The 22,116-nt window shown below is 39.5% G+C and overlaps 1 protein-coding gene across 2 annotated transcripts in view; it reads right to left on the bottom strand.

Moving 5' to 3' along the window:
* The window catches only part of Cubn (cubilin), a 206,598-nt gene that overhangs the window by 144,145 nt on the left and 40,337 nt on the right, over nt 1-22,116 (bottom strand). For both annotated transcript variants that reach the window (XM_075970518.1, XM_075970517.1), the window contains exons 18-27: nt 20,646-20,790; nt 19,695-19,873; nt 18,857-19,022; nt 18,251-18,467; nt 16,076-16,206; nt 12,833-13,022; nt 10,939-11,099; nt 10,175-10,356; nt 9,298-9,454; nt 7,338-7,525 (exon numbers count right to left, since the gene is read on the bottom strand). In XM_075970518.1, the coding sequence (XP_075826633.1) occupies nt 7,338-7,525; nt 9,298-9,454; nt 10,175-10,356; nt 10,939-11,099; nt 12,833-13,022; nt 16,076-16,206; nt 18,251-18,467; nt 18,857-19,022; nt 19,695-19,873; nt 20,646-20,790 (1,716 nt within the window). The remainder of the gene's footprint in view (nt 1-7,337; nt 7,526-9,297; nt 9,455-10,174; nt 10,357-10,938; nt 11,100-12,832; nt 13,023-16,075; nt 16,207-18,250; nt 18,468-18,856; nt 19,023-19,694; nt 19,874-20,645; nt 20,791-22,116) is intronic.

A 22,116-nucleotide genomic window follows, 5' to 3' on the forward strand; every position in this document is an offset into this window, starting at 1 on the left:
TCTCCATGTTATTTATTCAGTTAACCAGACTCTCTATGTTATTCGATTAACAGAATCATCTTTTAAAAATGTTGATCTCAAACTAGCATGGTGTGGCTTGCCTGTAATCTCAACACTCCAGAGGCTGAGACAAGAGAATTAGGAGTTCAAGGCCAACTCTGGCTCAGAAAAACCCTACACATATTCAGATAGCTTGAAGAAGTAACACAACCAGCAAAAAGCAAAATAACCAACCCACCAAATTGTGTCTAACTCAGCATTTTCCTAATTCACTACAACACAAAGCTCCTATTTGTGAATCATCTACCAACTTCTGTGGTTACCGTGAACTGTCTTCCCTGCTAGCTGTGCTCATGAATCACTATATGGAAAACTAAGAATACCGGTAATGACTCTGATGTGATTGAGAAATAAACTCTTGTTGCATGAAGTACCAGCAAGTCTATGTGAGTCCTCTACAGATACAGTAACACTGTATTGGGTAATTACAAAATCATGGGATTCACAATTGTGGGATGGGAACTTTTGCTCAGAACAGAGATACAGGGAATATGGTGTCAAACTGGAGGATTCTGGACATTGATAATGAGTTCTTTAATCCATAACTAAAAGCATTATTTTGCAATTGAAAGTTCCCAGGGTATAGTGGTTATTTCGCAGTTGAAAAGAGGACAGGAGAGTGAAGAATATGGTATGAACATCTGGTGAGCAGGATGACACAGCAAGGGTTTGGCAAGAGATGAAAGAGATTTTACACACTGGAGGGAAATGCGTTTGACAGAAGGCACTGGCATCAGCAGGAAGAATCTGAAACTTTCTTCCATTGAAAAGGTTCAGAAAGGGAGGAGAGGACGGGATGGAAGACTGTGCTGCTCGGCTGTGTGTCAGCTTGACACAAACTATGGCTATCTGAAAAGAAGAAGCCTTGATTGAGAAAATGTCTTCCTCACATCTGACCATAAGGCGTTTTCTTAATTAGTGATGGATGGGGAAAGGCCCAGCACATTGTGAGTGGTGTCATCTCTGGGCTGGGTTCTATAAGGAAGCAGGCTAAGCAAGCCAGTAAGTGGTACCCTTCCTGGCCTCTACAACCAGATCCTGCCTCCGTGATCTTGCCTTGTCCTGACTTCCGTAGTGACAAACAGTGCTATGGAAGCATAAGCCAAAAACATTCTATCCTTCCGAGTTGTTTTGGTCAGTCTTTCATCACAGCAATAGGAACCCCAAGACAAAGACAAGAGTGGCAAAGACGCCTATACGAAAAGAAAACTGTCGACACACTGCTCCACCCAAATCATCCACAGAAACGGCGATTGGAAGCCCAATCAGCCATGGGAGCACTTGTTTTGACATGTGGGATATCTTGTTTTGACAAAACCATAGAATTTGCTGAATTATTTGCATGCTTGTTTCTCAGAAAGTGAAGACAAGTGCTCTTCTGGATTTACTGTTGCTGTGAAGGAGTAGTTATTGTTATGGAAGTGACAAACTGTTTGTGAGGACTGAGAATAGCTGAATACATCAATTGTAAACCTAAGGTTTGAGTGATGCTTATTCCACAGTGAGATAGAAGGCTATCTATCTCAAGCTAGGTCAAGAAAGAAAGAATAAATTTTTAAAGGGGAGGAACAGAAAGGGAAAAGAAAATTCAAAGTAAGTGACAGATTATTAAAAATTAAGTTATTCCTGTGAGTCAGAAATGACATGGAGCAGAGGGTTAGCAAAAGGGAAAACCTCTGAAGAAAGTGACCAACCTATGAAGCTCTCTGACTCTCCTTAAGAGCATGCATACAAATCAGCCAAATGCTGGTGTCTCTAGGAAAAGGCTCCCAGTGTTCAAAGCTATGATCAGGGTAAGAAGAGGATGACTGATTTGGCTAGGCAATGTCTTCAGATAAGCACACAGGAGAGACAGATGAGAGTTTGATTCTGAAACTGGAGGAAGAGACATAGAATTTCAGTTCAGGAGACAGGTCAGATTCTTAATGAATCTTTCCAGGAGTAAGCAAACCCTAGTCTGCAATACCTACTCATTACAGAAATAATCTGTCATTTTGGTGGATTCTTGGTTGTCGTGAAATATTTTGGGATGGCAGCAGAATCATGACTCTCCCTGCTCAGAGTATTTGCCCTTGCTTTCAGATGTCACATGTGAAGAGGGCTGCTCACACCACCTCGAGAGCTGCCCATGCGTGTGGAAGCTGGACCCACACCTTGGCTGCTACATTATAAACGTGAGCCACTGATTTAGGTTAGTACCCTCTGCACAGTCCTGGCTTCAGCGTGCGTGTCGAAGCTGCAAGGACAAGGATGCGGAAACTCTGTGAAGCTTTTGGAGATAAGTGGGGCTGGATAGAAGCAGTCATGGAGAAGCAACAGAACTTCCCAGAGGAGCGATGGTGGACAGTTCACTCTTGGGCAATTCCTGGACTCTCGGGTTCTTCTGTGTGGCCTCTGCCCCTCAAACTGCAATCCCACAACAAACGTTACTAATCCTTTCTCTTGTCTTACTGTACATGAGATGTACCTGTGGTGACTATAACACAGAAAAACAAATGCTAGAAGAAACATCCAAGTTCTATGGGAAATGTCTTTCAGTTTGCAAAATATAAAAACGTTTGTTTGGAAATCTCATAGATAAGAATGACAAGAATTTCAGCTAATATCCTAAATCAGAAACTGAAAATAATTTTTAGCATATACAAATAAATTATGGTTATTTTAGTAAAAGGCAATTTCTGTGAAGAGGACATGGTGGATCCTCTTGAAAAATAGTGTCAGAACCATGAGGGACCCATGGACATTCCCTCATGATTTCTGTGAAGGTAACAGGAAGCCGTGGAAGAGAATTTATGGTGTATGGAGAAGTGCTGCAGCCAGTGGCACTGGCCCAAGGCACAGCACCTGGGCTTCAGCATCCTTGCTCCTTGTTACTGTTATTTTTAGCTATGGGAAACTCACATCTATATAACTTTTCCTACCTGTAAAATGAGAACAATGTTTCCTGTGTTACCCAGCTATAATATATGCTTAGCAAATAGTAGCTATTATTATAACCTGGGTGTTTAAATAGTGATAGCCCCCAAATATTCAACAAATAGATCCATTTAAACTAAACCCACTGCATGAGAGTACTTGAAATAGGTGCCATCCTGTGTGACATTTTTATCAACTATTTTTTTTATTGAAAATAAACTTTTTTCATATTCTGATCATTTTCCCTTCCCTCATTTCCTCCTAGGTCCTTCCCATTTCCTCACTCTTCCAACTCTTTGTCAATTATTTTTGAAGAAGTTGTATGCCCATAAGTAATGGATAATGAAAAATGTTCTAAAGAGTACTGAATGTGGATTTAGGGGGATCATGAGGTGAAGAAATTCCCAGACAAATTTAAACATAACTTGCCAGGAGAAATGCCCTCCAGGACCTTTCTAAACTGTATGAGCTAAGGTAAGTATGATGTACACACTACAAAGCTTATCAGCTATAGCAATTCACCTAAAAAGCAGCTCGGAGATAACAGGTCTTATATATATATAAAACCTGGATGCTAATAAACCTCATGCTCCTTCTACCTATAATACAAGAAACATTAAACAGATAGCATGTTCTCAGGAAGGGCATCTCTGCCCAGGTTAATGTGAAGTTCTGTCCAGTTCTGGGGCCACATTTAGGACACTCTGGCATGTAGATAAAGAACATGCAGAGGGGAACTCCCATGAAAGCTTGCCACATGAGGACCAGTTAAGGAAATGTAGGCGAGGACTAGGGAAGAGAGGCCATGGCCTCCTGTACTGGTTTGAGGCAAAGCAGCCAGTCAAACCTCTACGTCTCCTCACGGTCTTCTGCTATGTCCTGCTAATCCCCAACATGGGCTGCTCAATCCCGCTGATGTTCCAGCGAACCGTCTCAGCCCTCACCTGCTTTGACCACTGACTGCAGTCTCTCACACCTTTGGTAACCCACTCTTCGGTCCACTGAAACAACCTCCTTTCTCTGTTCTCTTCTCACCGTTAAGCACACCCACCTCCATTGACTTAACATCTCTAACACCTGCCAGGGGTGTTTACACATCAGTGAGGTGATTTCTCCCAAATCTACCTACCGCTTCTCCCTGTATCCCTGGTCACCTGTTAGAAATGTCTTCTAAATGAACACCCAGAACAAAAATGAAACCACGTTACGAAACACGGACTGAATCCTTGAGACTGACCTCACATAGCTGCATGGGCAGTGTCCAGCTTCCCTAAACAAATGCCCTGTGCTCACACTGAGATCCTATTTCTAAGTCTAATGTGCCTTGTTTGGGGTAGATTCATTTCCCAGTGAGGTCTGGGCTGGACCTAACCCAGTCTTTTTATAGTTTCTGTTTTATTACTTAAAAATAACTAATTTCTGGGCCCAATAAGTGTCACTCATTGGGGAATTGGCTAAATCACTTGAAGGGAAAAAAATAAAACAAAGCAAACCTTTAATTAGAAGTTATTAAAATAATGGAAGCTAGAGATTTTGTGCTTGTCGCGTTTTCTCCTTAAATGGTTGGGATGTTTAATTTCCCATCATAGAGCAGCCTCTGCAGCATGGCTCTGGTCCTGCCCCACTGGCTTACAGCAATGGAAAAAGATCTCTTCCCTCTGGCAATACTGTCATTCTTTGGAAGGCTTTTCGGAACTTCTGTTTCTCATTCTGTGTTTCTGTACTTCCACCATCAGTGTTGCACAAGAGAAAAGACACGCCCGGGACACAACAGGCTCACCATCACAAGGCGCCTCTCACAAGCTGTTCTGTAGCTGTTGGAACAGTACTCCTATTTGAGTTTTCAAACGCATCTAAAAACTACCCGAGGAGATGTTGCACCCACAGGCAAGTCCAAAAAAGTGGGGTATAGTTCCCGGAAATGATTATTTTGTTTCCTCTCCACTCTGTCCCCCAACTAGAGACCAGTGAATTCACTTCCTCTTCTCTTTAGCGCTTGGCACTGTACCATCGCAGATTAGAGCCATGGTGGCCACTTAGCACGGGGTATGTTGCACACCCAACAGTTGGCATTTGTTGCATGTTCTGATTTGTGCTCAGAGCTGACGGGCTGTACTGAATGTGTAGGAATTTACGAAATGATTACTGTGGAATTCAGTTCTCTCTTATTAGTTAATAGCTACCATCAGATTACAGATGAAATATGGCTGTGATAACTTAATCTCAGTTCCTCAAATTTGTGCAAAGTAAGGACTTGGTCAAAGTTCATATCAGACAGCTGGTAGTTCAAGAAGAGACGTGTTCAGAATGAGAGTCTTAACTAATAAAACTCGCTATCTAAACCATAAGTCTCATATGTGGAGAAAAGTATAATTAAGTTATGCAAATGAAAGAGGGTAGTTCCTGAGCTCCTGGAGGCGCCTGACTCGAGGGGAAGTTAAGTGGACTTAAAACTCTTGACAAGCCAACCATGATACACAACTATAATCCCAACATTTCGGTGGTGGAGGCAGTTGAAACAGACTCTCAAGGCCAACCTCGGCTATGCAGCAAGTTTGAAGCTAACCTGACCTACAACAGAAGACCCTGTTTCTAAAGCCTGAAAGCCAAACAACGGAAAATGCCATTCCATCTTCATGCCTTAAATTTGCTGTGTAATGCATCATATTTTCCTTAGGGCAACTAGCATATATGGCTTTCTAATGTGAGAATACTATTTCTACATACTTTTTTTTCTACATATAAAATGAGGGGTGTTTTGTGTTTGCTTGACTGGTCTGCTTTTCTGTGACAGAATTTTGTTATTATTTCTCAGTTGACTTCAGGCTGATAATCCTGCCCCAGGCTCCGACGTGCTAAGGTTACAGGTATGCATCACAACTTGAATAAAGTTTTTGTTTGATGTGGTTGTTGTTAATCCAATAGAATTTTCCCCCAAAAAAGGACTCTCCTTATATTCTTGACTTCAAGCAAAAGTCTCTCAAAGAAGAGATGTTCTCTGTTTCTAAAGCTAACGTAGTACTTGGAAAAGGCATGGTGATCTCAAACAACATATAATTACATTAGTCTTATGGTAAGATTGGGGAAGGGGAGTTAGAAGTTTGCAAAGGTTATTTCCCTAGGAACATGGCTTAGGCTTATAAGTGCTGACTCTGTAAGTCTTTGCAGGGAGATTGCTAAACACCACAAATCCCTTTGATTGCTATGGGTATTGAACCTGGGACTTTGCACATTCCAGGCAAGCACCCTGCCACTAGCTACATCCTCACTAATAATCCTTTAAAAAGTACACTAAGTCATAGAGTTGTGGAAACCTTGGGAAAAAATGAACTATATTATCAGAGTGGGTCCCCTACACTTTGTGAAAGTTATCACAGCGGTAGCACATGATAACAGCAAAGGGGGGAATAAAAGCGATATGTCAGTTGACCCAACAAGCAATGTTATTAACTATGGAAAATAGATGTCAAACATATGCCAACTGTTTAAATGAAATTTTTGTTTAATCCATGAAAATATAAACTAAGATCTAAATTTATGTTTTCCTGAATGAGTTTAATATTAAAATAAGCAAAATAAGTGTCTTCCTAATTTTTAAAGTTTATAATCCCAAAAGTTGCATGTACAAGGGATCAGAACAACTTTCTTAAGTGAAATTTCCCATGATAAAAATAGCAGATTACCTCATATTTTACATTGCCTTATGTACCCGCGCAAAATAAGTGCAATGTAGATATCAAAGAATATTTACCACTTTAATGATAAACTTACAGAACCAAAGTTCCAGCGTAGTACAGGTAGGGAGGAAAAAAGAGCGAGCTGCCTCTCCGCGCACTCATTTATTGGCAGGCATTTGCCTGAGGCAAACCCCGCCCTCTAAAGAGGGCTGTCTTAACCCTACAGCCTTATAGTCTACATTTAATACTAAAGCAGCCCCTAGTGTATAAGATTACATAAAGAAGCTTGAATTAATATTACAAGTGGTCACTTTTGTGACAAGCAAAATGTCTATTTTGAAAATGGAAAATAGCCTTAAACAAACTTGAATTTTAAAATTAAAATTATACTTAGTATCAGGAAAAGTAGGTATTAAAATATTCAAACTTTTCTCTTATGTATAGAGATTGATCATAAAACCAACAAGCAAGATAATAATTTTAAGCAAAAGTTAAAGTGATGCAGTAAAAGATATAAAACACACCCATCCATCAACACTGGTAGTTGATATATTACAGATACACACAACATGATTAGTGATTTGATTCTGAAAAGTATGAAGAACTTCTAACATAAGCTATTTATTTATTTATTTATTACTTGATATGAACATGGAATTATTTACTGATCTTCAGAACACTCACCTCTAAATAATCTTCAGAGCAGTTTCTATGAGAAGTCACACTTAAATCCAGAAAGGTGTAGTTGACAGTGTTGCCTGCTGTTGCTTGGATGGTCCAGTTACAACGCAGATTCTTGTCATAGGGCTTTGGATAGTTTATGCTCTCCAAGATGCCATAGGTTTTATTCACGATTACTACATTGTCACATGCTACAGGAAAAAAAAAAACAGCCATGAGTGTTAAAAAGAACTTCCACAAATGTCACACATCTTTGAGATGTGTATAAGATTCCTATTTAAGAAGATATCAAAGATTTCCCACTTTTCACTCTAGATTAATAAATGCATATGTATGCATGGGATGCCATTTTTATGCTGAAGGAGTCTCCATTTAGAATAATGTAAAATAATATTTGGGTTAACTGAAGCATCAAAATGTCATGGGAATGGAACAGTTATATTATAAAAGACATCCAATTCCTATATCTTGTTGGATAAACAACATGGCTCCACTCTGATCTCTCTGCTATATTAGAAACATGTAGTGAGCAGTCTATGCTTCTGTTTTCTAGCTTGAACATTTGGAATAAATGAACAATCTGATCTTTGAACTCAACAGTTAGGAATACATGGCCTTTGTGGATGGTTCATGAGTAACAGCTAGAACACACAGCTGTCTGCACGAGTCTCAACAACAGAACACACAGCTGTCCGCACGAGTCTCAACAATAGAACACACAGCTGTCCACACGAGTCTCAACAATAGAACACACAGCTGTCTGCACAAGTCTCAGCAAAGGCACGGGGTCTCTTTCACTTCTTCCTTTGCTGTAGCAGGCACAGGAACCAGCTGGATTCTCCTGAAAATATTTAGGCTACATTTTTGTTAACAGAGGATTTCTCAGTAATATTTTTGCTTTAGGTATGTGTGGGAGAGTAAGCCCATAGGCAGCGGGAATCACAACAATCTGTATCCCAAACCCACACAGGTGGCTCTCATGTCTCACAACTCACTCTGCCTGCAAACTTTCCGATTTCAAATGACAAGTGGTTTTAATTTTTTGGGGGGGTGCAGGATCTCATATTGTATGTACAGGCTAGCACTGAACTAGCTACACAGGATGACTTTGAACTTCTGATTCTCCTGCCTCCACTTCTCAAACCAGGATCCTACACGCATGCCACCACACTTGGTTTTAAGACGTGCTGGAGATGAATTTAGAACTTCATGTTAAGCAAACACTTTGCCAACTGATCCACATCCCCAGCACCTGCTTCTATCTGTAAGGACTGATAGCCTGTGTATAGAAACTACTAGAAGGAGAAAAAGAGAAAGAGTGGCTTTAGTAGCCCGATAATAACCAAGAGAAATAGAGACAAAGCAATAGGAAATAGGAAAAATGAAAGGAATTGCTGCATGTTCAATCAAACAGATAGACACCTCATGGAGCATTAGGAAGCTGTTTACATATAAAATGATGATTAATTTCAGAAGAACAAAGCCATACGTAGAAATCAGTTTGCCAGGGGAAGGAAGCAGAAAAGAAAGGGAATGGGAATATACGGACTACAATGAAGAACGCATCTTCCCCATGCATGCTTCTCTATTTAACAAAACTAAGACAGAGGACAGAACCTAGGCTGAGAGGCTGCTTTGATCACCGGACCAATGTTTCATTGAAGGATGGTGACCCACAACATGAGTGAAAACACGGAGGTCTTAGAGCATTATTTGACCTGCAACTGAACTACAGCCATCTCTGCATAGGAAAATCTATGCTGAGTTTCTTGGTTTACCAGATGCTTCAGTGATATGAGATTTGGGTTAATACGTATGTAGTTTTTCCTTCCAATGACTCAGCAGTTTTTACACACTAACTCAAGACTAATTTCCAAGGCTCAAGCCACTGGTAAATGTTATCTGGGCTGTTTTTCCGAGTCTGGAGTCTGCTGGGGTCTCTGCTGTTGGCATTTGTACTTACTCTGCCAGTATTTTACTTTAAAGCCACGTCCTTGCTGACCATCGTCTGTCCTGAGTTTCACCAATACGCTATCTCTACTGGAACGGATGGGAGCTGGTGTTGTGTCTCCGCAGAGTTTATTTATCATACGGGAGCTGGTACGTGGACCATCGTACACCTTTAGGAAGACATTGTGCACATCAGACAGTCAAGGCTCTGAACATAAAGGACTTTGCAGGAAAGACGTGAAGACAAAATATATGTATGTTTTAACAAAAGAACAGTCCTAAATTTTATCAATGTGTCTCTAAATTTGAGCAATAAACGGCAATGTATGACAGTAAGGAAGTGAACTGCGACTGAAATCTGAACGCGCAAAATGAAAGATCAGTGCAGACCTTGAGTCCATAACTCATATGCGTTGTTGGTTTTTGATTACAAAATGTGTAATTTGTGAAACTTCAGCCCATTTTCTTTACAGGATTCTAGAGGAGCATGGTGAAGAGCAGGAACTCTGCTCTTCATGTAAAGACACAGCTACATGGGTTTACTCCTCTAATTCACCGCAGTGGTTCAGGGAATTGCAAGTTTTCAACACAGCCACAAAGTCGTGTAGGTTATGATTAGCATAAAGCCCATAACTACTCAGGATATTTTTTTTTACCAAATCTTTACAGTTTATAGTAAAATACCTCAAATAATTAATGTTCAACATGCATTCCATGTAGAAGATTGTCATTTTTACCACGTTTCTTTCAGGGTTTACTTTGTTTGACTCTTTTATGTGAACGCTCCTCTTACATCCTGCTGCTTTTGGAATCTTAAGAACATTTTTAAGTGCATCGTTGCACTGAGTAAGAGAGGGGCATCCAAGGGCCCAGAGACTCATTGTACATACAGCCAAGTAATCCAGAGAGCAGTTGGGGTGAGGCTCCACGTGGAAGTCTTGGAATTCCAGCTGGAAAGGGCTGCCGTGGCTGGCTTCCAGTTGCCAGTAGCACTCAGAGCTGTGGTAGTAGGGCATCGGGTAGTTGGGGGATGTGAACAACCCCGTGGGGCTGGTGAGATTGCCTCCACAGCCTACAAGGGGAAACAGTGGGTGAGACGTGGCCTTTTCTTCAAGCGAGATTAACCTGGGCTACATCATCCTGCTGCTATTCTGGTCTTCTTTGTATTCTGACTTCTCCAGTACTGGGGATGGAGCCCACACATGCTAAGCAAGAGCTCTACCACCAAATCTCACATCTCAAGCTTTTGGGTTTTAGAGATAAGAACTCATTATGTAGACCAGGCTGGCCTGAAACTTGGGATTCTCCCACTACTGCCTCTCTGGGGCTGGATGATAGGAATTCACCATCAGAGCCAACTGTGCTCCTCTTTAAAATGTCACAGGACAGGAGATCAGCTAAAGCTCGACTTCCCAAAATGGACTTTCATTTTTCTAGTCAAGATGAGCAACTTGGTGAAATTTCCTGGGAACTAGAACTTTCCTCTTCCTTCAAAATATATGCTGCCGTTTTTCCAAAAACATTTGTGACATTAAATTTATTGTAAAGAATGATAAAAAGTTAACTAGGAAAATTGGCAGGTGGTGTGAGCACGACAATGAAGAAACCAATCAACTTGGTTTCTCTAGTAAAAAGTCGGGTCTTTGCTATTTACCTGTTGATGCTGTGTCCCAGTGAGCTAAGAAACCTTTATATGTTTGCACTCTGTCAGTCTCAAACTTTAGCCACAGCTTGTTGCTCTGAGAGATGATTTTAGGGGGCAAAACTGAGCCACAGTAACGTCCAAGGAGTGGTGAAGTTTCGAATCCTCCATCTCTGTGCAGGAAGAGAAATAAAAATGGATTAAGTTACAGTTTGACGGCAGCATTCAATAAACACAACAAATTCAAAGTATGGGGATACAGATGAGTGGCTGATTTCCTCGGCTAGCATCTCCTAAACACTACTTTAAAAAACACAATTTCAAGTTCTCAGGCCTTAGTTCTTCACTGACTAGGAGATGAATGACTTAATAAAGCGTATCTATTATTTATGGCTTCGATGGCATCTTTATACCAGCTGCAGAGAGGCTGTATTTGAGATTCACCTTCTCAAAGCTTCTGGCAAGTAGATAAGAGAATACAGAATATGGAACCAGTTATCTACAGTAAAACCAATACTTTTCATTTTTAGAAAGAAATATTACTTACATCTTACTGATTTTGAAATCTTCAAGATTTCAAGTCTTCAAGATGTAATATATTTGTAATATTTGAGACAATTGTAGAAATAATTATTTTCCTAAGAAGTTTGGGGGATTTTAAATCTATAGGTATTTTCTTAAAGGATGATTCATTGACTGTTAATGCCAAGTGCTTAGTTCTTATAAATTAAAAAAAAAAACAAGCTGAGCGTGAAATTTCACAGCTATAAGCATAGCACTCAGTAGGCTGAGTCAGGAGGATTTCTGTGAGTTTGGGGGAAGCCTGGACTATCTAGTAAATTCTGAACAACCTCAGGCTATATACTGACACTCTTAAACTCCCTCCCCTCAAATGAAATTATGTTAGTTTAGCATGATATGGTTCAGTTATAATTTATTAATGTATTATCTTACTTTATAGAAAAGAATAAGATTTATTATAAAGTGTTAAAAGATTCTAACACTTCGAAAATGACAGGTAAATATTTTATACAGTTGCTTGCCAAAATAATCAGTCTAATATTACTTGATGTAATGATAGAAGAAGATAGATAGATAGATAGATAGATAGATAGATAGATAGATAGATAGATAGATAGATTGCCAGTGATAAAATTTTTTAAATTACACTTGTTTGTTTTTTGTTTGTTTGGTTTTTTTTTTTTTGGATTTTTCGAGACAGGGTTTCTCTGTAGCTTTTGGTTCATGTCCTGGAACTAGTTCTTGTAGACCAGGCTGGCCTCGAGCTCACAGAGATCTGCCTGCCTCTGCCTCCCGAGTACTGGGATTAAAGGTGTGCCTTCCTCACCTATGTCTTTTTGGGTCAAGACATTTCTTCTCAGCAATGGGAATGGAACTAGATGTCAGCAATAGGTGCATCACATTTGAGAGTAGTAGCCCACCAGTTTCCTTTGTCTAAATAAAAGCTGAAACTTATTGCAAAATCTTCCTGATATAAGAATTTGAAATAACTATCAAAGAGCCGAGAAGATGGCTCAGCAGTGAAGATTACTTACTGCTCTCACAGAGGACCAGAGTCTAATTCCCAGTATTCTTAACACATAGCTCACAACCACCTGCAACTCCAGAGGATCCAAGATCCTTCACAGACGCTGCACTTACACGCACATAACCATACTCACACGCATACATATAAATGTAATTTAAATCAAGAAAGTAAAATCTCGAATAACCACCAAATCTTATACAATTTCTCCTTTTCTTGAATATCATGTTTAAAAAGACAAATTTTATGTGTTATAATAAAGCACTTGTAAGATAATTTTACAAAACTTTCCATGTTCCCTTTAATCTTTTCTGAGAAGATTGATGAAAATAAAGGTTATAATGAAGGAAAAGCCCATACCTAATTTCCACAAAATCATAGCACGATTGCCCCCAGCTATCCTCCAAGGAAAAGTTTATAAATTCCAGTTCAATCTGTTCATTGAATCCCACTGTGATCTTGTAGACGCAATCCAAGTTATTGGGGTACTTATTAGGGTAGTTCGGGGAGGCGAGGTTTCCAAAATTATCTGTATACTCTTCAAAGCACACTGTGAAAAAAAAGAGAGAGAAAAATGGGAAACAGTACACATCTGCATATGTCCTGTAATGTGCAATGCATTAATTTGTGCTCCTGCACTTAAGTTTCAATAGTATTTTGTAAAGATCAAAGATCGCTTTCATTTTGAAATATTGTTTTTTAAAATTTCAGATGCAGCCATATCCTAAATCTTAACTATGTGGCAGACATAGTTATATATTTTTTGACAGAGTAAAGTTTTGGTCCTAAAAGTGTTACAATTTTTCTAATTTATGTAAATTACCATAAACATCTACCTCATGCAAAGATAAACTGAGGTAGACTTGCTTTGTACTTTCTTGAAACAGCATAAAAATAAAATTTAATCATGCCTTCATGATTTTTAGACAGATTTCGTGAAGCGATGCCTAACTTTATATGGTAACTGATACTTTCCAATCTTTTGCTTTGTTTTTGTTCAGATCCACTTTTTTGTTTGTTTGTTTCAAGACAGTGTTTTTCTTGTAACAGCCCTAGCTGTCCTGTAGCCAGGCTTGTCTTGAACTAACAGAGATCCGCCTGCCTCTGCCTCCCTGGTGCTGGGATTAAAGGTGGGTGCCCCTACTGCCTGGCTTCAACTCTCCATTTTTAATGAATGAATCAGTAATTAATTTGAAAAATAATGGAATAATTGTTAGATATTATTTATTCTTAAAATTTAAGTTCATTTCTTATTTATACTTACAAAGTTTTTTCTTATTAGTTCTATATTTAATCAGTGGATAGGCAATAGCTGTTAATAGGATACAATTATAACTTAAATGGTAAAGTATACCAATGATATTATCTCAATATTCAGGTATTTTCTACTTCGTGTTAGTAAATGCTGGAAGTTATAATCCGTGGCAAGGGGTTCTTATGAGTTTCTACCCAACATTGTTATTTTTGTTATGTCTTTTTTTAAAAAATCTCCCCAGGCACATTTGAATGAGAGCTGCTGCGAATGCTTAGGGAGGGAGTCAGAGCACGAACAAGAAGTGGATCTCCTTCCTCCCAAACACATATTTAAGGGCTGACATCATAGCCTTATGGCGGGGACTACAGATGGAAGTCTAAACTGAATTCAAACCAGAAAACTTTGACTCCACCAAATGAAGGCAGGACAGATTTAGGGGAAATGTCCATGGGCTGTGCTAAGAAACTAGACATCAGTAGTCCAGACCATCATGATCACTCTAAAATAATGTCTGCAAGAAGAATAAAATAGGTTCCAGGCCAGTGATTGGGTGTCCTCTGGTTTTTTATCTGACATGATTTCAGGCTACAGAAAACACCCAGAAAAAGATTCTGCCTGAAAGGAGCGTTCTCACTTCTGTTCTTCTAGCCAGTGGCTCATTTCATCCAGGCTCCTGAGAGCATTAGCCAACTGCCTGACCATCACCCACTTAACCTCCATTCCAGTCTCCTGCATGAGCTGTGCCCTGAGACATACCACAGGGCCAACCTCAGCAACACATGCAATCCGGTCGCCCATATGACCTTCTGGGTTCCGTCATCTGACTGCTATTTCAAATGATGTGACTGTGTTAACCAGTCCTATGAGTTCATCCAGCAAAAGGCAGACACTCAGTGAACAGTCAAGAGGCAGAGAGGATGTACTACTCCCTTTCCTGGGACTTCAGTTCTGTCTGGACCAAGGGGGTTGGGGCTGGAGTAATGACTAACACAGGGAAGCAGGGCGGAGGGTCTTTGCAGTTGCTCCTACAGTGTCTCCTTTTCAGCACTTTGTTTTTCTCCTCTCTCATTTCTTCCTTTTCCTTTGTTCTTCTGTGTTAGAGGGTTTGGGAGAGATTGAACCCAGCCATGTAATCTGAACATATGCTGTAATTGAGCCTACTCCAAACTCTGTCCTTTACATCAGTTTTCCTTCCTGTCTAGCTCACCTGCCACTTTTTCCAGTTCTACTTGCATCTTATCTTTCTAAACAATTTCATTAAGTTTTAAATTATCATCCTCCTCCCCAGGTTATGTTAACGGCTCTTGGCTGTCTCTTCCCTTCATATTGCCTTCCAAGCTCGGGTAGTGTTAACACGATCATTTCAGTCATCACAGAGCTGTATTTTATTTTGTATACTATTACAAAGATCCCCATGATATTTTCAGAAGGCACTTCCAGAATTACATGTTATTTAAGATACAACTAGCTTATTCATGCAGCAAATTAAAATTATGTTCATAGAGGATTAGAACCAGAAAACATTTCAAAAATCATCAGATATAATCTTTTAATTACACAGATGAGAAAACTGCACCCCCCAAAGTTCAGCTGACTTACCCCAAATCTAATATTCGGTGTGGTTTAGGGCTAAGCATATAAGAGAGACAAAACTACAGAAGTATGGAAAATTGTGCACGTGCTGTGATTTCCTGAGAAATCCACTTTGGCCTTTGGCTGTTAACCATCTAAATAAGACCTAGTGAGAATGTCAATTACACAAGATAATACACTATACTTTAAATCCTTGGGCTTTAGAGCCCATGTGCTTGGGCTAGGTAATGGGCTCTCTGCTAGAGTGAGTTCCACCAGCAATGAACATATACAAGTCTCTGGCACTCTGAATTTCTAAAGTCCTGCTTCCAGAACACAGAAGTTGAACTACTTCTGCCTGAATCACAGTACAGTGACCAAACTCCTTGGAGGAGAAGGAAGTGAAAAACTGGCCAGGGGGGACTTTCTCTTTGTCTTTATTTATTACAGGATTAAGGACTACAGAAAATAAGCCCTCAAAGACGGCATGAGACTGTCAGAAAAAGTACGTCCAGGCCCAGAAGAGTCCCCTGAACCATGGGATGCTTGGCAAGTAGAGGTACCATGTGCCTGCTGTGGAAGTGCACTGGATGCCAATTTCCCCATCGAGCATTTTTCTAAGTACGTTATCAAACTGAAGGCCCAGAACCCCTAAAGGGCACACAGCTCGGGTAGCAGCATTGCCCTGTTTTTAAGAAGGTTGTGCTGTCTTTATGCTTTATACCTTATTCCAGAGACTAGACATTAGATCTACTTTGCAATGGAGAAACTATTACCTGAAGATGCATCAACCGTTTTATAGGTTACTGAAAATCCTTCATGGGCAACAGCAGAGTCAGACACAAACGTCAGCTTTATTGAATGGGAACTGCTAATAAGAGAAGGGGGGATGGATTTTCCACAATATCTGTTTTAAATGAAGAAAGAAGAGATAAACAGATTTTTAAACGGTTAGTATATTTGAACCAATATGCCAAAATTTTGTACATTTAAAGAAGGTTGTTATCTATTTCCTATCAACCTTGAAACCAAATGTATTTCAGTGACAGCGCCAATACTCTTGCTCATGATTCCCTAAGAGCTGTGTGTCCAACTGAGCACCTTGACATAAATGGGAAGTTAAGCAGGCCAGCAATCGCCTGCTGTTAGCACACTGAGGAATTCACTGATGGACCTGTCCTGAAGGGAATCGGTGCACGCTAACCTCATCCAGCACAAGTCCTAGGCAGTCCTGTCACTCAGGGGCATCATGACATCGGGCACATAGCTCGACTGTTCTGTCACACTTTCTGCCTGCTTCACACAGTTCTTAACACCTGTGTCACTTAGTATAATGTGCATAGGCTTTGAAACCAGTGTCTGGCTAGTGGGCTCTGGTGTAAGCTGTCTACTGTCTTCAAGCAGCTAGCTTGTGGAGAGGTAAGGGTGCAATTAGTAAACCATGTCATCACTCCTTCAGAACAGAGGAAGCTTACTCAGAAAGTCTCTTCTAGCAATACCCAAAATACAACTAGAGTAAATGACATTATGCCATGGTATTTTATCTTGAGAAGCATGCATAAGAAGAAAAGACTAGGAAAATGGAACCGAAGAGAAAAATATAATATGGAACAAATATAAGCTAAGATGTTGAAAATGGAAAATATGAGAATTAAAAAGTTTGGTATGGAATAGCATTTTAGTATCAACAGAGAATTACCATATTAATAAGACTGAAGGCATATAAATTAATAAGTACATGGGCACACACAACCATGTATCCCAAACTGGAACATAATCTTGAAAGTTTATCTCCTCAGCAAGAATTATATTTCTGTCATAGTTAAAAGTACCCAGATTTTACTTTATGACAAAGAAGAAAAACTAAAAGGGTGAAATGCTGCGGGACAACAGTCTTGTGTCCTGTAAAGGCTTATCAGTTGTACTGGTTTAATACAACATTGATTGGCCAGTAGCCAGATAGGAAGTATAGACAGGGCAACCAGAACAGGAGAATTCTTGGAAGAGGAAAGGCTCAGTCTACAGTAGTCACAGAGGAAGTCAGACACAGAGGAAGCAAGATGAGAACGCCTCACATAGACAAGAATAATGAGCTAATTTAAGATGTAAGAATTAGTTAATAAGAAGCCTAAGCTAATAGACTAACCCATTTATGATTAATGTAGACCTCTGTGTATTTTTGGGGGGGAGGGACTGAATGGCTGTGAAACTGGGTGGGACGGAAACCTCAGTCAACAATGAATGACTGAGGTGAGAAGCAAAGGAGGGTGAGAAGCTGTAGAAACAGAAGTAAGAAATGCAGAGACTAACTTAAAAGGAAAATGTTTACAACGCAAACATAATAATAGAGGCTGGGTCTAACTCTGCATTAAAATTTCTGCAACTCTGGGGAAACGAGGGGGAAAAACTCTCAAGGACAGAAAATAAATACATTAAAAAAGAAACTGGAAAGTAACAATAATATTACAGGGCTATTCTTACAAGAATACATGAACTTAAAATTCTTCACAGACTATCAAATATCAAGGACAAAAAGAAACAGGAAAGTGCAACTCGTAATGAGAGAATAATCAGCGAACACATATCAAGTAATCACATAACCACTGATTGCGAAGAGACATTAAAATAACTGTAACCGTATCACATAGACTTAGAAGGCATGGAAAATCATATATACTTATATATGGTGGATACTTTATGTTATTACCAGTGAAATGATGATTATACTAAGTAATGTGCATGTCAGTAATGTAGATTTTACTATTCCATGCACCTTATTTCAAAATGTAACCATATGTAAGGTCAACATATGTTGCCAATTTATAAAATAAACCTGAGAAGATATATAAAATGATATAAGTGTAATAGTGACTTTGTTAGTCTATGTACCAAAAAATCTATATATATATGCTATGCTTCAAAGTTCAGCATAAACAACCAAGCATTCTCACCTCCCGAGAGATATCTGAGCAACAATGTCATCGACTTCCAGGAAGTCATTTGTGCAGTTGTAATGAAAGTCCAGGTAAAATGTGTTGAATTCCAAACGAATCACTTTGCCTTGTGGGACTACTATATGCCAAGTACAATTTACACCACTTGGGTAGATCTTTGGAAAACCAGGACTTTCGATAGTTCCTGTTTCTTCTGTGAGAACTTTTCCACATTCTGGTGAAATAACAACAACAATAATCACAATAGTTAATGAAAAGAGCTACACGGGTCCCACATTAAAAGGTGCTTATCATAATTGCTTAAAGAACAAATGAAAACTGTTGCTTCTTATCTGCCATTTACAATAACTTAGTTTTCTCTTCTATTGATAGATACATAACTATTGATAAATATTTGTTAAAATATAGTCTTCGTTTTTAAGTGTACTTTATCATTTTTCACAGAATAATTGGTTTTTATGTTATTCACTTATTGTAATGAAATTGTGTTCTCAGAAGTGGGGATTGAATCCATAGCCTTACACACATAGGCAAACATGCCTAGTTTCACTGGTAATTTATTCTATAGCAGCATGAAAGGGAGAGCGATCGACATGTTCCTACCTAAATTCTCACTACTGTACTTAGCCGTGAAGCCACGATTTTCCACGGAAGAACTTTTCACAAATGTGACGTAAAGAACATTGTACACAGATGTGATAAGTGATGGTATGTTTGTGCCACAGAACTTCTCATTTTCAGGAGATCCCAGGACAGAACTGGCACCAATCTAGGGAAAAATAGATATATCCAAGTTAATGTTTATTGAACATCCATTTTGGAAAACTGTAGCCCCTGTGTTGAGGCTACCGGCAATCCATAAGCAAGAGTGTGGTGGGGGAGGGGCTGCAGAATCAGTCTTTTGGGGACTGTGAGGAGAACAACTTTTATTTATTGCTTTCCATTCAGGCTGCATTTTATTCTTGCATCATCACTCGCGTGAGAATTCCCAGCACGATGATGAAAAGAAGCCATGAGATGACATGCCTGCCTTCCAGCCAATCGCCAAGGCGAAGCGTTTAGCACCTCCATGACTCTGTAGGATGGCATCTACATGTCTTTTGATGCCTTATATCATATTAGGAAGGTTCCTCTTGCCAGTTTTTAAAGCTGTTTTTATTATAAGGAGCAGGTAGATTCTGTCAAGTGCTTTTGTACATTTTATTGAGCGAATACATTGTCTTTTACTTTAGTGATACTATTATATCTGTACTATACTACTCACATTTTTTAGGACACAATAATATTTTACACATATTTGTAAAAATTTTCCTTCATCATGGTATATAACCATATACGTGCTGGATTCTATTACATAGTATTGGTCTGTCCAAGCAACAGTCCTTTTCATATATGCAGCATACAGGTACTTTGGTAGAACTCAATGATATTTCACTCTTACCTCAACGTAATCAGTGTCACAGGAGGCAGAACTTCCAATCTGGAAGTCAGTGAAATTGAGGAGAACAATCTGTCTTTGGGGTTGGGAGATGGTCCACCTACAGGTTCTTTGTCCAGGATAGGCATTAGGGTGAAACGGTGATTGAATGACGCCTTCTCCTGTTAACTCACCACCACAAGCTAGAAATGGAAAATTAGAACCATATTTGCTCAGAATTAAAGAATTCATGACCAGTTTCATTACAGATCTAACTCTGCCTAAGAAACAGCAGAATTTGCCTCTGTTACAGGAATATATTAACTAAGATAAATCAAAACTTAAAATGTTAGAATAACATAAATTGGACATTTAAAAAAACAAGCAAAGAAAAGGACCGTCAAGGGGCTGGAGAGATAGCTTAGCAGTTAAGAGCACTGGCTGCTCTTCCAGAGGATTTGAGTTAGATTCCCAGCACCCATATGTCAGCTTATGACCAGTTTCAACTCAAGTCCCAGCGAATGTGACACCTCTCCTGTCCTCTGAGGGCATCAGGCACACATGCTGTGCCCAGACATTCAGATAGACAAAAAGGTCACTCACATAAAATAATTTAAAAAGAGATAGAGATGAAACATGGCTTAGTCAATAAAATGCTGCATGTGTATGAATTCTGATCTCCAGCACCCATGAAACTGGGTACAATTGTGGGTGTGTGCAATCCCAGCACTAGGTTGGTGGGGGATGGGGAGAGCACAGGGATAGATGGCTTTCTGGAGCTCACTGTGCAGCCAATCCAGCTGAATCAAAGAATCCTAGGTTCAGGGAGGGACCCTGTCTCAAAAAGGTGGAAGGGAATTGAGAAAGAGATTCAATGCCCTGGCCTCTATGGGCAACACACACACACACACACACGTACAGGCATATGACACGCACGCATGAACACACAAGAAAAAAAGAAAGAAGTTTCCTTACCAACTTGATAGTCAGCTCTGAAGCTCGCCTTCTGGACTAATGTGTCTATTCTCAGTCTAATCCAGACTTTATTAGACATCGATCTAATGGGTAACAGGGTTGTATTGTCACAGACCCTTCCAAGTAAGTTGTTATGGTCTACGACCTAAGCAGAAAAGTAAAGACAGATTTGTAATGCTAATCAGGAAAGTCACCGTAGTAATTGGAGTAGTATTTGGAGACTAGAAAATGGCACATTCAAAACAAATAAAAGTTTGATTTCTGTAGTGTCTATATTATATTTATAAGTCGTCAGAAGGTCAATTTTAGCACAAACTATTGCTACTAAATACAGATAAGATCTTAAGTCAATATAGTGCATAACTATATAATCCTTAAAATGTGCCAATAATTTCCACAATATCAAAAAGGAAATAAATCTGAAACTGCAGTTTCCCCAAAACAACAAAAGCTAAGAATGTAGCATATCAAGAGATGAAAGTTCAACTAAGTCTGTAGTTCAAGGTATAAACTATGTTTATAAGCCACATACGGAGAGAGAGAGTCTGGAGAATTAATTCTAAAAACAGAATAAAACCATTAAAAGAAAAAGGAAAAGCTAAGAGCAATTTTAGACAAAACTTAGTAAGAAAGTAAGAAATATGTCTAAGGACACAAAATGCAAATATTAAACATCACAAACACAGAGTCTAAGAAGCATTCGATTAATTAAATGCAATTCTGTGTACAGTTCTTTGCCAAAGTCTTTCAATGTTCGAGGTAGCTTATTTTCATAAAGTTATAAAAATTCCTAAAAGGATCTGAAGGAGAGGAAGATGGGAACAGCCGCTGCAGACAGTGAAACATCACTGCACAGGTCCTTTGGCCCGCTCTCCCCGAGAAGGCAGCATTGTGAGAAGGTGGAGTGCACTTCCCAGCCCTTTCAGCCTGTAAGGGACAGACAATCCCCACAGTGATGGTGTTCAAAGGCCCTCAGGCACGACACAACTGTCTACTATCAAATTCCAACATAACCAGTAAAATATAAAAAGCACTGGTCAATTGCACTTGTTAATATAGATACAGAATCCTAAACAACGTTCTACTAGAAAAATAAATTGACAGACCACTGGCTCAGTGGGTACCGGCACTTGATGCCAAGCCTGACGACCCAAGTTTGTTTCCCCAGAACTGTCATGGTGGAAGAAGAGAACCAATTCCTATAAGCTGTCTTCTGATTTCCATAGCTGTGCTGCAGTGCATCTCCCACCCACAACACAATATACAAGCAAATAATATTTGTAATAAAAATTGAAGCAAATCAGCGGAGTGGCCACAAACTGTGTCAATGGGCCCAGTTCATGTCCCCATCTGCTGCCAACCTTCTGCAAGTTAATACATCTAAGCCTAGCCAATGAGACAGAAAAAATCTGTGAGAAAGCTGTGAAATTTCCCAAAATTTCTGGTAATAAAACACTGACTAAAGAGGAGC

This window comes from Microtus pennsylvanicus, chromosome 4 (assembly GCF_037038515.1).
Source record: "Microtus pennsylvanicus isolate mMicPen1 chromosome 4, mMicPen1.hap1, whole genome shotgun sequence".
In the NCBI taxonomy this organism is placed as follows: domain Eukaryota; kingdom Metazoa; phylum Chordata; class Mammalia; order Rodentia; family Cricetidae; genus Microtus; species Microtus pennsylvanicus.